The following is a 13,506-nucleotide window of genomic DNA, read 5'->3' as shown; positions in this document are numbered from 1 at the left end:
AACTAAATATAGATCCACAGAGAAAGTAGGTACGCAGGCTGAGCTCTGCATTCAGCACACCAGAGGATGATTATCTTAATAATAAAGATGATGCAAAACTCATGAATAGGTGATCTAGAACAGTTTCTGCTAGTTCACCTCCATAAACAATAATGCCTCACCAATGAAGTCTAACTCAATTCCTGTTTCTATCATGTGCAGGCTTCCTCCAATGTGTCTGAGAAAAAGAAAGTCTAAAATGCAGCATAAAGTATTTTAAGAACATTCTTTACATCTTTTGAATAGATATGTCAAAAGGTTCTCTCTGACAAGTTACATTTAATAAGTCAAAAATACAATTAACTTGCTAAACCAGTCTCTCTTAAAATAAAGTCAAATTAAAACCAATTTCTTTCTATTTGGTTAAAACGATTCCATATTCTGGTAGAAGGAAAATGAACAAGGACACAGCTGCCCCGTGGTCAGGTAATAAATCCTGCTGCATGACACTGCCTGTCCTGCCTAGCCACTGATACTGACTTTGGCCACATTTCTTTAATCAGTTTTCCAAGAAAAATCAATTGAGGAAAACGACAGATAAATCATTGGAAAACAGCTGTAAGATGCATTTAATTAAGTCACACATTTTTAAGAGGACAAGGGGCATTTCAAGGCTGCTGGCCACAGAACCAAGCCACTGGCTGACACCCTGATGATCTCTGAAAGCAACCTGGGACCTCTGATGGTATTGGCTTATGGTGTGCTTCCTTCAGAGTCAAGAGCATGGGACACATTTACTCATGACGAGATTCTGAACAGGAAGCCTGTGGAAACAGACTCAGAACCTGTTTTGTTTTGTTTTGTTTTGTTTTAAGTAGGCACCATGCCCAGTACAGAGCCCAATGCAGGGCTTGAACTCATGACCTTGAGATCAAGACCTGAGCTGAGATCAAGAGTCAGACGTTTAACCGACCAAACCACCCAGGCACCCCTCGGAACGTCTGTTTTATAGAGGTGGTCTTCTATTATTTTACCAAAGTGTCCTAAATTGGATTGTAGGAAACATGGTCAAATGAACCATGTGATGCTCTCTTTTTCGTAAAACCATCTCACAGTTAAAATGCTCCTATGACTCACGTCCGTAGGAACAGCTCGCTTAGCCACTGATACTGTTCCAGAACTGTTCGCTTCTTGAGGAGTCATGACTGATTAATCTTTGTAGTACATAACTCCAGTACATAAAACAGGAAGTGCAGTGGGCATGGTAGGTATACAGTAGAGATTTGTTAAATGAATGACAAAACTCCCAGAGCCTTAAGTCAATCACTTTGTATTTACATATAATGTGCTTTTAAATTCTTAACAGAATGGCACAAAATAATTCTACTTGATTAGATACAGACTTTCTGCCAAGGATCTCCTGAAACAGGAAATGAGTTGCTAACTACAATTCATCTTTGAAGAACATTAATGTATTTAACATATAATAGCAAGAGCATCAAATGTTTTAACATACATTATTTCATTTATAAATATAGATCTTTTCCCCAAAAGTCTAACTGCCTCCTCATGGAGGAAAAAACCTTAACAAACAGGAAACACCTGTGCATTTACCTCAATTTCCGGCACCCCCCCCAAACAATCTTGACTTGTACCAAGAAGTTCTATAAATTCTCCCCAGTCCTATGGCAGTAGACCTGCAGTCTCCTGAGGTGACGCCCTTTGTAGGCACATGTTAAAGCCCCAACTAAGTTAGCGGTCACCAAAGTAAAGTTGATCCATTTGGGTTGTCAGCACATGAGCTAACTGGGTTTGTTCTTACCACAGAAGATGATAAAGGCACATAATGAAATGATCACTGCATTACCTATTTCAATGTCGCTGTCAATATTCAGTGTCTCATTAGAAGGAAACATGGTCCCTTTCTTGTAATGTTGTTTACAGACTTTTAAGCCAATCCTATTGTCTTCATTTTCTCCATAACCAAGGGTCCCCAGGGATATGTTCTTTAGCTGATGATACTATTAAAAATAGTTAAATAAAAATACTTATGAGCTTTCAAGAGTTTCATCAGAAGTTACAGCATACGGAATACACTTTTAGCTGTTTTAAATTGTTTATATCAAAGCCCTCCATAGAACTCCCCCGTGTAAAATACCACAGGGTGATTTTCTCAGGTTGAGCAGGAAGCACACAGCCTCATGGAGCTCAGAACTCCAGTAAACATGCTGGCAGAGGCTCTCAGTGAGGTGGGTGCCCTGACCTCGCAGCAGACTACTGTCCCCTGGCTCCAACCCCCACCTTCCAAAGCCACGCTGGCCTCTAGGCACTTCCTGGAGCTCGCCAGGCACATTCCTACCTGGACCTTTGCTGTTCCTCCTGCCTAGAACCCCAAGTTATCTATCTGCTGGTTCACTCCTTCAGATATTGAGTCAAATATCTCCACTTCAGTGAGGCCTTTTCCTTACCATCTAGTGAAAGTGGCAAACATCCATCAGCAGCATGCACGCTCCACCAGGTACTGCCAATCTCCTCCTCTGCTTTCTTTCATAGAAGTTATCACTTTCTGACCTACCGCTGAGGACTCAAGCCATCTACGCCCCACAACTCACGGTAATGAACACAACTTACATTATCTTACGTGAACTTACAGTAGCTCTTGTTAACATAACACTACCATCTGCCTACCTGCACTAACAGGGCTCCATCAACATGACTTTATCATTCCAGGAAACTTTTGTCCAGGAACATAACAGTACAAATAACTCTATTGTTTATTTCAGGAACATCCAAAACAACTCATTTAGACCCGTCATCAATGTGAAGATTTAGTCTAATTCACTCCAAGACTCTTTGGAACCACACCCCTCTCCCCACAAAGCCTCACCTTGCTGCGTCCACCAATCTGAAATCATCGCATCATGTCTTTACCCAACTGTACTGGGGCTCTCCCCTCACATTGAAAGACCGACTTTAAATCAGACTTCAAAATCTGTATCTGGACTTTGCCCTTTCACCCAAGGCACTAATGAGTAGTCAAGGGAGTATCTCCCTTATTTCTGTCAACAAGCTCAGTTCTATCAACATGTTTTCCAGGTGGTGTTTTCAGGGAGCTAGCATTCACTGCTATCCATTTCACTTTATTTGTCTGGCTCTCTCCTCCAGAATTAGGTTCTATAAGAACAGGACTTTTGTTCATTTATTCATGATGTATTCCCAGTGTCTAGAACAGTAGTCGTACATACTAAGCACCCAAATATTTCTTGAATGAAAAAAAAATAAGAATAATGATTTCTTTCCCCTAAATGTGTTCATCAGGCCCATCAATTTGGTTTCTCAATACCTGCTTGGATACAACTGTATCCTATCCTACTCTATATTCTTAAGATTCAGCTAGGCTTATTGATGGTAAGACATCAAAACTGAGACCCTGGAATCTTAGATTTGATATCTCATTCATCAAACCTGAGATTATAAATCTACTCTCGGCTATTTGAACTGGAATAATCTCCCAAAAGTAGTGGGTATAAGGGGACAAATAAAAAATATAAATCTTCAAGAAAAATTTTAAGCAGGAAAAAGCTATTGCATGGAAATGTAGCCAGAGAAATAACAATGAACATTTTTTGACAGACTGTGCACAATTTAAATTAGAATATTTTAATACATGTATAATTTTTGTTGCTAAAACAACAAGGTCAAGTGTCAATATATTCTTAAAGCGTAGGTCATTCACAACAAAACACTTGCCTGATTGAGAGCAAAAAAGATGCTTTCATAGGCATCCTCTTGGGTATATACACTGCAACTGTAGTCATCTTCATCTGTGCCAGAATATCCTTTCAGAAACAAGTGCTTAAAGGCAACAGTGTTCTCTTCTTTGAAAGCAACCACCAGCTGGTTACTTAAGCCAAAACGAATTAGCTAGAAAAGGAAATCAAATAGGAAGATGTAATTTTTACCATTTACCAGGGCAGGCAAATGCATTCTTATTATCATCAACCCCTCATAAGCATCAGCAAGAAAAATCTCACTGCTTTGGTGAATACTAACCACATCAATCTCAAAATACAAGTCCCAAAGAAGAAGAACCTCGTCAAGCTATATCAGCAATTCAAAACAGTGTAAATTTAGAGGAAATTACCACTGGGCTTGCTTTATCTCCCTGAGGTCAAACCCATTCACTGTCACCAAGCACCCACCTTCTGGTGATAAAACTCCTACATCTTCTCCCTTATGTTGTATCCTAGCTCAAGTGTAGACACCAAGGGCTCTCTTTACCAGGAGGGAATGTATTCTCCCTGCCTTCTTGGAATCCAGTAAACGGGGAACATTAGCAAGCACTAAATGTTTACCAAAAGAAACCCAGGAAATTACACACACAGCTACATCCATCAACAACCTCTCTCTCCCTGTTTTTCATGCATGCATGCACGCACACGTGTGCACACAAACACAAACGGCAGAAGACAAGTCAAACCTTCATAATCCCTGTCCCCCACACCCTTCCCCATCTACTCACTTCATCTTGTCATCTGCTTTATAAGACAATACAAGTCCAAAAATGTTGCCCCAAGTCTTCATCCCACAAGTACCCAAAACGATTCGGGACTCTGTTTCTTCAGCAGGTCCCACTAGATGACTGTGGCTCTTCTGCTATTTGATGTCAACCCATGGTTGGATATGATAGACTGTATGACACTGAACAAGATATCAGCTCATGAATCTTTCAGATGAAACAAATGTTAGTCTGCACATGCCAACATACATATTATTTTTTAGTGATTTTTACCCTTTATCTTTTAAACTTTGCCTAATTTTTTAAAAAGGTTGAATAAGCTACCATTTTTCAGCATTTATTATACTCCAGGCACTTTACTGTATTACTCTCAGTTACTAATACAACAATAAGGGGATATCACCATGGTTATCCTCACTCTACATATGTGGAAACTGAGACTGAGCCACAGTTTCCTTCTAGACTAAGGCACCTAACCAGGATTAAGCCAGGTCTAACTCCAAAGTCACTTGACTATGCTATACAATTTCCCTCCGTTGAAGAATCTGTCTTTGAGATTCTTCTTATGGAAAAGAATTTAGGTGCTAGCTTCCCAGAACTGCAACTACTGTTTGAGAATGTACTTAGATGACATTAATTAGCATCTAAGCCTCACCAGGTCACATTCCTCAAATACCAACTTAAAGGATTGAGCAATTGTTAAAGCCCAGCCAGTCTAAGGAAAATATCAGATAAGAAGCCCCACATTATCCAACCTGTGCTGGAAATTAGGCAATTGAAAGCTAAAGGCTTTTCCAAGCACATGACATCTGTCAGTGGTGCCTGTAAGAGATGTCAGAAAAGGTCAGATTGCTTTTTGAAAGCCATAAGTAAACCAGGGAACAATACAAACATGATTGTTTCAAAGTTTTACTAACAACTAATACACAAATGAAAAAAGCCTGGTATACACACACATGAATTAAGTTCTTCCATCAAATTTTGCTGAGTGCTTACTCTGCTGGGCTGGGATATAATGTAAGCAAGATCAAGGTGCATGGTGTTGAATAACAGCTCTTACTGCTGAGTGACAGGGACTGTGTCTAAAATTTCTTATTATTTTTTTACTTAATTCTCTAATACCCAATGAGGAGGATATTACACTGGGATCCATAAGGACGGGATTTTTTTTTCTTTGTTCCCCCATTACTCAGGAACTGGAATAGTGCCCATCACAATGCCAGAGTCAAATACTGAATCTGTTGATGAATATAATCCCATTTTACACACGTGCAATCTGAAGTCAAGGAATTTATCCAGGTTGGAACAGCTAGAAAGTGTCAGAGTGAGGACACAAATAAATCTGTTAGGCTTACATGTTTGTCCTTTCGACCACCTGGCCACTCTTCTCAAACAGAGATACTGCCAACTTAACTTGAGAAGCAGGGATATTCAACCCATTCCTCCCATACTCACACTGCAGCTTCAAAACGTGTGCGCACGTGTGCACGTACACACACACACACACACACACACACACAAACACACCCATTATCAAGAATGGATAACTTGACCAAGAAAGTGGCATACTATTTGTTGACATTTTAAGCTACCTTATTTAAACTCAACTCAACTTTGGGAATGACAGAACATGAAGGTGTAATCTCTGCTCGGAACCACCCCCATCTGGCATCAAGAACAAGAAATCTTCTCCATTCTATTATTCAGAGAACAAGCTAAGATCCATCCACCTGTGTGGCCCAGCATCTGGTTACGGTTGAGATTTTCAAAGCATCTGTTAGTAGAGAAGAGAAGCCCTAGGGAGGAGATCATAAGTCCCGGTGCTGCTACGAGAAAAACCAAACCCTCCCTGTGGAGCAAGAGTAAGGAGATGATGGGATTGGTCAAATAGTTGACATAAAAACGTTCCCTAGCCCCACTAACTAGAACTTAAGATTTGCTGAAACTATGATATAAGACAGAAAACTTCTTACACATTAAGTGCAGCCTGGTAAAGATTATGAATGTAAGACCTGATTATGAAATGAGTGTAGGAGAAAATATTCTGTACCAGGTAAAAACAAGATACTGTTCTAAAAATGTACAAAGAATATGGGAGGGAAAGCGTAGAACTAGCAAAAGAATGTGGATACCTCTCTCAAGATTATAAATTACTGAAGAACACAGAATAGGAATATCTTTTTTAAAAAAGTTTCTCTACAACCCTGATAAATGCCACCCGTCCCATTAGACTTAAGGATGGAGTGCTAAGAGCCAAAAAAAAAAAAAAAAAAAAAAAAGAGGAGGAGGGACAAGTGGGATTTGAAAGAAGAAAAGGTATTTGAGAAATCTGCTCCAATTAGATCTCACCCAGGTAGCAAAACTTAGAATGATCCTCCAGCGGAGCAAAAGTTGACTCCCTCTCAACTTTGTCAGGGGGGAAAGGGTACACTCACACAAAAACTAAACTGTCAATTCTCAGAAACAGTCTACTAAAAGTGAAAGCAGTGAGACAGACAGCAAGGGGTACTAGTGTGCCAAGGAAAGCCACGTGTTGAGTGGTCAGGCCAGACTAGTGAGGGACTTCCAATGGCATCTGCAAGATGATGGAGAAAAAAATCCACTCAGGACTTGGTGGAACAAACAGGGCAGGGATGAGAATCCCTGGGTGCATCCACTGAATGGGACCTGGGGAGGAGATAGCAGATGGAAGCCCATTGGAAAGGCAAGTTGAAGGAGGCTGGGGAAATCTAAATTCCAAGCTCACAGTCAAGATTTTCTTCTTTGGGAAAATGTGTAACCACAAAAGTTTCTGAGCAAGAGAGTGACCCAATGAAGGCATTCTAAGAAGAATTCATTTGCTATTAGTATTTAACAGACTGGTGTGTACGTAGATAAGAAAGGGAGGCACAAGACAAAGTCTGGAAGCAGCCTAGTTAACTTGTGTGCATTCCTAGACTACACAATGAGAATAGGACCCATGTCTGGAATAAAAACAATCTGAGAATAAGAATGCAGACTCCAGAGTCAGACCAAGGGGCTCCCATCCAACTCTACTACTCACCAACAGAATGTCCATAATCAGATTACTTCCTCTCTTTGGCCCCATTTCCAGAAGAAGGAAGCAGTAACTGACCCCATCTCCCAAGGTTGCCGTGATGATGAAATGAGTTAACACACATAAAGCACCTGTGCCTGGCACATGGCGATGCTACCCTAGGTGCTATGTTATATTTTAGCAGCAGTAATGTATTGACAGCTATATTCCCAACAGAATACAGAGCATAGATTGTGCTTCAAACATACTTTAAATTAACAAGATGAGAGTGTGCCAGAGAAAGAAGATAGTGAGTTTGGCAAAACATAAGTAGACACAGCTTTGAAGGAAGAATCCAGGGAATTTAGTAGATTTCAGGACAAATAAGTTAAGTCAAAGATGGTGATGTTCTATGCCTGGATAAGCCAGGGTTCTAGCGGCATCAAGAGACCAAGAAGCTGAAGGGAAAACTGGTTTGGTCAGAGAAGAAAGTAGGAAACAATTAAAACCAACCAATGGAAGAAAGGGGACATTATTTCTCCTCCTTCCATGTAATACTAATAATGCACCTACTTTATAGGATGCCAAAATTAAAACTTCAAAACCGAAGATTAAAATGAAAACATTTTTAAATGGAAAAAGTCAAGCATACCCATATAACAGTGACCCTGTATCTCAATTTTGTTGGTTGTTTTTTTCAAGCTTATTTCTTTTAAAGCAACTTGGTTACCGATGTACTGCAAAGCATGTCATGCAGTGAAAAGATCTCATTATGATCACAGAATAATGATGTAACTTCAGTTACAGAGAAACTTCATTTCTAAAACTATATGAAAATATTTTTAGAAAGACATTTATTTTTGTGTTCTGGAAATAACATCTTTTTAAAAAATTTTTAAATATTGTTTATTTTTTATTTTTATTTTTTAGAGAGAAAGAGCAAGTAGAGGAGAGGGACAGAGGGAGAGAGAGAGAATCTCAAACAAGCTCCATGCTCAGCATGGAGCTTTACATGGGGCTCGATCCCACAACCCTGGGATCATGACCTGAGCTAAAATCAACAGTCAGATGCTCAGCCAGCTGAACCACCCAGGTGCCCCTAGAGATAAAATATTTATAAACATCTTTACACAGATAACAGAATTATTTGTCAATGAAACCAAATACCCCAAATCAGTAGATTTTTTAAAAGGGCACACATTTTAAATGTAGTTATGTAGAGAGGGGCCTCCATGAAACTGGTTCTAAACCACAGTCTCAAAAACTAGATGACAACTTTGATGGCCATAGTGATGCTGGTAATAAAGTCTCAACAATATGAGGGGCATCTGGGTGGCTCAGTTGGTTAAGCGTCTGACTCTTGATTTCAACTCAGGTCATGATCTCATGGTTCATGAGTTCAAGCCCCGCATCGGGTTCTGTGCTGACAGTGTAGAGCCTGCTTGGGCTCCTCTCTCTCTCTTTCTCAAAAATAAATTAATAAATAACTTTTAAAAAATATGAAATTCAAAAGAAGATCCCAATGTAGCCTCTGTATGCTCCTGCTAGATGGGGTGGGGAGTAGGTAAGAAGTTACTTAGAGTACTTGGCTACTGATGGAAGGTAAACAGCATTCTGTTAAGTCCCAAGACAAAATAGTCAAAAATGCAGATTTCAAAAGTGTATTTAAATGAAGTATATTTGAATGAAGATGAGAAATCTGAAGGACACAATCACTCTGAATTGAGCAAACTTTGCCAGTCTAAACACTTCATTCAGATCTAGAAGCCCACCCACACCCCCCAGCCACATATAGGTCTACTATTTTATACGGATCTACAATTTATCTGTATTTACCTCATAATCCCTTACTAAAACCCAGTCCTCATCAAAACTGAACTTCAACCTACCCTCTGCCCTCCAGAGTCAACATGATTTTACAGTTTTATGAACTTGAGTGTGGACTTTTCAGAACAGAAGTCAAGGGCGGAACACCTGAAAACCATTTCATCTTGTAGTAAGGGAAAAAAATGAACAAACTGATAATATGAATTACCTGTGTGGTGACCATAACTATCTTCAAAATCTGCAATCCTAGCTTCCAGGGAATCTGGTGTCGGGCTCGGTATTTTTCACAAGGGTTCATGAAGTAAAACTTCAGGTCTTCCCTCAGACATTCTTCTTTCACCTCAGAATCAAGATGCGCCATTGCATTTCTGCCACACAAGACCAATTGTTAAATAAGCAGAACATCTTGTTCATCAGAAAGTTTCCGAAGAATGCTTTCTGTTCATGTTCTCTACCCATTCTTACAAGCAAAATTCTCTCTCCAACCAGTGACCTCGTTTTCTCTTTAGAAATCCGAAAATTATTCAGGGCCCTCTATCTCTTGCCTTTCCACATAGTTTTTCATCTTGTTGAAAATGGCTGTTCTCAAAAAATTTGTAAGAATAGGATTTTATTTGCAAGACTCATCAATTCCTACATGTCAACGTATAGCATTCACTTGTCACTGGAATATTAACAAAAACTAGATGGGATGCTTTCATGATACTCCAGGTATGAAATCACAGAAATTTAGCATAGACTAAAGGAATTACATTGCTGTGAAAATAGATAATCTGTGTTCTGTAATGCTGTACTGAATGATTATACCCCTTCTTCTGATAAGATAGCAATGATTATAAAATTCAAAAATGTAAATAGCTTTAAAAAGTTAGAATAGTATCTATTTATGCCTAGATGAATATTTATGTCACCTCACTCTAGTAAAGTTTGCTTTTACTATTTTGAGGACACTGGACTCAGGAATGGGCATGTGACTTAAGCTAGGCCAAAAAGAACTAATGAGTTATGTTCACAAGACTGTGATTATATCTGATGAGAAAGATGTGGTCTTTCCTTTAAGTCGTTGCTGAATTGGGGTGTGCAAAACAATCCATTGGCAGTATAGAAAGTATTAGTACTTCTAGTTTATTCTTTAAATTTCTTAATGTATTTTATACTTAAATCTTTTATTTTCTGTAAATTCTATACCCAATATGGGGCTCAAACTCACTACCCTGAGATCCAGAGTCATATGGTCTACTGAGCCACCAGGTGCCTCTGTTTTATTCTTTATCTTAAAAACAAACAAAAAAACCCTGAACTCTTCTAATAATTAATATAACAGAATAACAGTAGTATATGATGGCATATAATTTATAAATAAATATAAATACATGGAGAACATATGCTTAACTTTTACCAATGGATACATAATCAACAAAGTTTGCAGATCATAGACTTAAAGCACAGGCGGTGTTTCTGGAGTTTGTGAAAACCACTTTGCCATCATAAGAGAGCATGCCTGAGAGTGGAGCTAACACAGAACAGACAAAAGATAGACACAAAGCCCAATGACTATACTTGAGTTCCTTGATCCAGCTATACCTGAAGCCATTCATCCCAAGACTTTCAATTTGAGCTAATAAATACTCTTTGGGGCTTAAGCTAGTTTGAGTTAGACTTCTGCTTCTTACAACAGGAAGTGTCTTGATGGTAAATTTAATGAATAAATTTTACTAAGTTCAGCAAATCACTCAAGATACTCATTTCTAGGGAAGTTCCTATAATTGGGGGTCATTTGGGGGCATCTTTTCACCTGAAATATCTAAATGATCTATTTTTATACTGACTTCAGATCTACATTATCTACCTCAATTAACAAGTTTTAAAGAAAACTGAAAAGGAAAGACTATTTTAAGGCTTAAGACTATTTAAGGCTTACACTCAGTTAATAATTTTCTATCTTTAAATTGATTTTTAGACCTCCTATTTCCAGAATTAGTAGGCTAAGTTATTCAGAATTCGCCTGCTGGGGGGAGGGGAGGGGAGGAGAGGGGAGGGGAGGGAAGGGAAGGGGAGGGAAGGGGAGGGGAGGGAAGGGGAGGGGAGGGAAGGGGAGGGGAGGGAAGGGGAGGGAAGGGAGAAGGAGAAGAAAGGAATGAGGAAGGAAAGGAGGAAGAAAGAAGGAAGAAAGGAAGGAAGGAAAAAGGAAAAAAGGGAGGAAGGAAAGAAGAAGGGAGGGAAAAGTAGTAAGAATGTATGAAAGAGGAAAGGAAAGGGGAGGAAGAGGGAGGTTAGAAAGAAATGGAAAGAAAAAGAAAGACAAGAGAGAAGTCAGATGCTGGATATAAAATGCATATTTCTTTTGCGGGGGAGGTAGAGGAAGTACCTGTAAAAGACTGAAGAATTAGAAGTAGACCAATAAGTCCTAGAGATCTAATACATGATATAGTGAATATAAACAGTAGTGCTGTATTATAAACATCAAACTTGCTACGAGACTAGATCTTCCAATTATTCCCACCACAAAAAAGAAATGATAATTCTGAGAGATGACAGCGGAGCTGACTATTGCTATGGTGGCCATTATATTACAGTATATAGATGTATCAAATCATGTTGAACACCTGAAATTTGTACAATGTTATATGTCAAATATATTTAAATCTAAAAAATTTAAGAAAGTTTCTAAACCTATAAGCTTGTAAATAATGTTTCTAAGAACACAGAATTTTTAAGAGCAAGGAACCCCTGGTCTAGTCTTGTGGAGAACCTGGAGAAGTGGGGCACATGTACTTAAGTTTCAGTCTGCAGCTCTGGGAAAGGGAAGTGAAGGAGCCAGGATTCAAGGCCCAAAATCCATTCAATGAAAGACTTAAGTGTAAGACAGGAAGCCATCAAAATCCATGAGGAGAAAGCAGGCAAGAACCTCTTTGACCTTGGCCACAGCAACTTCTTACTCAACACATTGCCAGAGGCAAGGAAACAAAAGCAAAAATGAACTACTGGGACCTCATCAAAATAAAAAGCTTCTGCACAGCAAAGGAAACAATCAGCAAAACTAAAAGGCAACCGAAAGAATAGGAGAAGATACTTGCAAATGACACATCAGATAAAGGGTTGGTATCCAAAGTATACAAAGAATTTATTAAACTCAACACCCAAAAAACAAATAACCCAGCGAAGAAATGGGCTAAAGACATGAACAGACACTTCTCCAATGAAGATATCCAGATGGCCAACTGACACATGAAACGATGCTCAACATCACTCATCATCAGGGAAATACAAATCAAAACCACAATGAGATACCACCTCACACCTGTCAGAATGGCTAAATCAACAAGTCAGATAACAACAGATGCTGGTGAGGATGCAGAGAAAGAGGATCTCTTTTGCACTGCTGGTGGGACTGCAAACTGGTACAGCCACTCTGGAAAACAGTATGGAGAGTCCTCAAAAGGTTAAAAATAGAACACCCTATGAACCAGGAATTGCAATACTAGGTATTTCAAGGGATACAGGTGTGCTGTTTCAAAGGGACACATACACCCCAATGTTTACAGCAGCACTATTGACAATAGCCAAAGTATAGAGAGAGCCCAAATGTCCATTGATGGATGAATGGATAAAGAATATGTGCTATATAAATATATATACACACAATGCAGTATTACTTGGCAATCAGAGAGAATGAAATCTTGCCATTTGCAACTACATGGATGGACGTGAGGGTATCATACTAAACAAAATTAGTCAGATAAATACAAATATCATATGATTTCACTCATAAGAGGACTTTAAGATACAAAACAGATGAACATAAGGCAAGGGAAGCAAAAAGCATTTAAAAATAGGGAGTGGGACAAAAACATAAGAGACTCATAAATATGGAAAGCAAACAGGGTTACTGGAGGGGTTGTGGGAGGGGGGATGGGATTAATGGGTGAGGGCCATTAAGGAATCTACATTTTTTTTTAAATATTTTTTTAAGGTTTTATTTATTTATTTCTAGAGAGAGAGAGAGCGTGAGCAGGGGAGGGTCAGAGAGAGAGTCACAGACTGAAACAGGCTCCAGGCTCTGAGCTGGCAGTCAGCACAGAGCCCGACGCGGGGCTCGAACCCACGAACCGTGAGATCATGACCTAAGCGAAAGTCGGACGCTTAACCAACTAAGCCACCCAGG

At 39.2% G+C, this 13,506-nt stretch overlaps 1 protein-coding gene across 3 annotated transcripts in view; it reads right to left on the bottom strand.

Annotated features, from left to right (window-relative positions):
- MCOLN2 (mucolipin TRP cation channel 2) overlaps positions 1–13,506 on the bottom strand; it is a 62,915-nt gene that overhangs the window by 28,699 nt on the left and 20,710 nt on the right. For all 3 annotated transcript variants that reach the window (XM_039246913.1, XM_039246914.1, XM_039246916.1), the window contains exons 2-4: positions 9,550–9,709; positions 3,730–3,903; positions 1,847–2,000 (exon numbers count right to left, since the gene is read on the bottom strand). In XM_039246913.1, the coding sequence (XP_039102844.1) occupies positions 1,847–2,000; positions 3,730–3,903; positions 9,550–9,709 (488 nt within the window). The remainder of the gene's footprint in view (positions 1–1,846; positions 2,001–3,729; positions 3,904–9,549; positions 9,710–13,506) is intronic.

This window comes from Hyaena hyaena, unplaced genomic scaffold (assembly GCF_003009895.1).
Source record: "Hyaena hyaena isolate Hyena2069 unplaced genomic scaffold, ASM300989v1 scaffold_286, whole genome shotgun sequence".
In the NCBI taxonomy this organism is placed as follows: Eukaryota; Metazoa; Chordata; class Mammalia; order Carnivora; family Hyaenidae; genus Hyaena; species Hyaena hyaena.
This window is presented reverse-complemented; position numbering and strand designations above follow the sequence as displayed.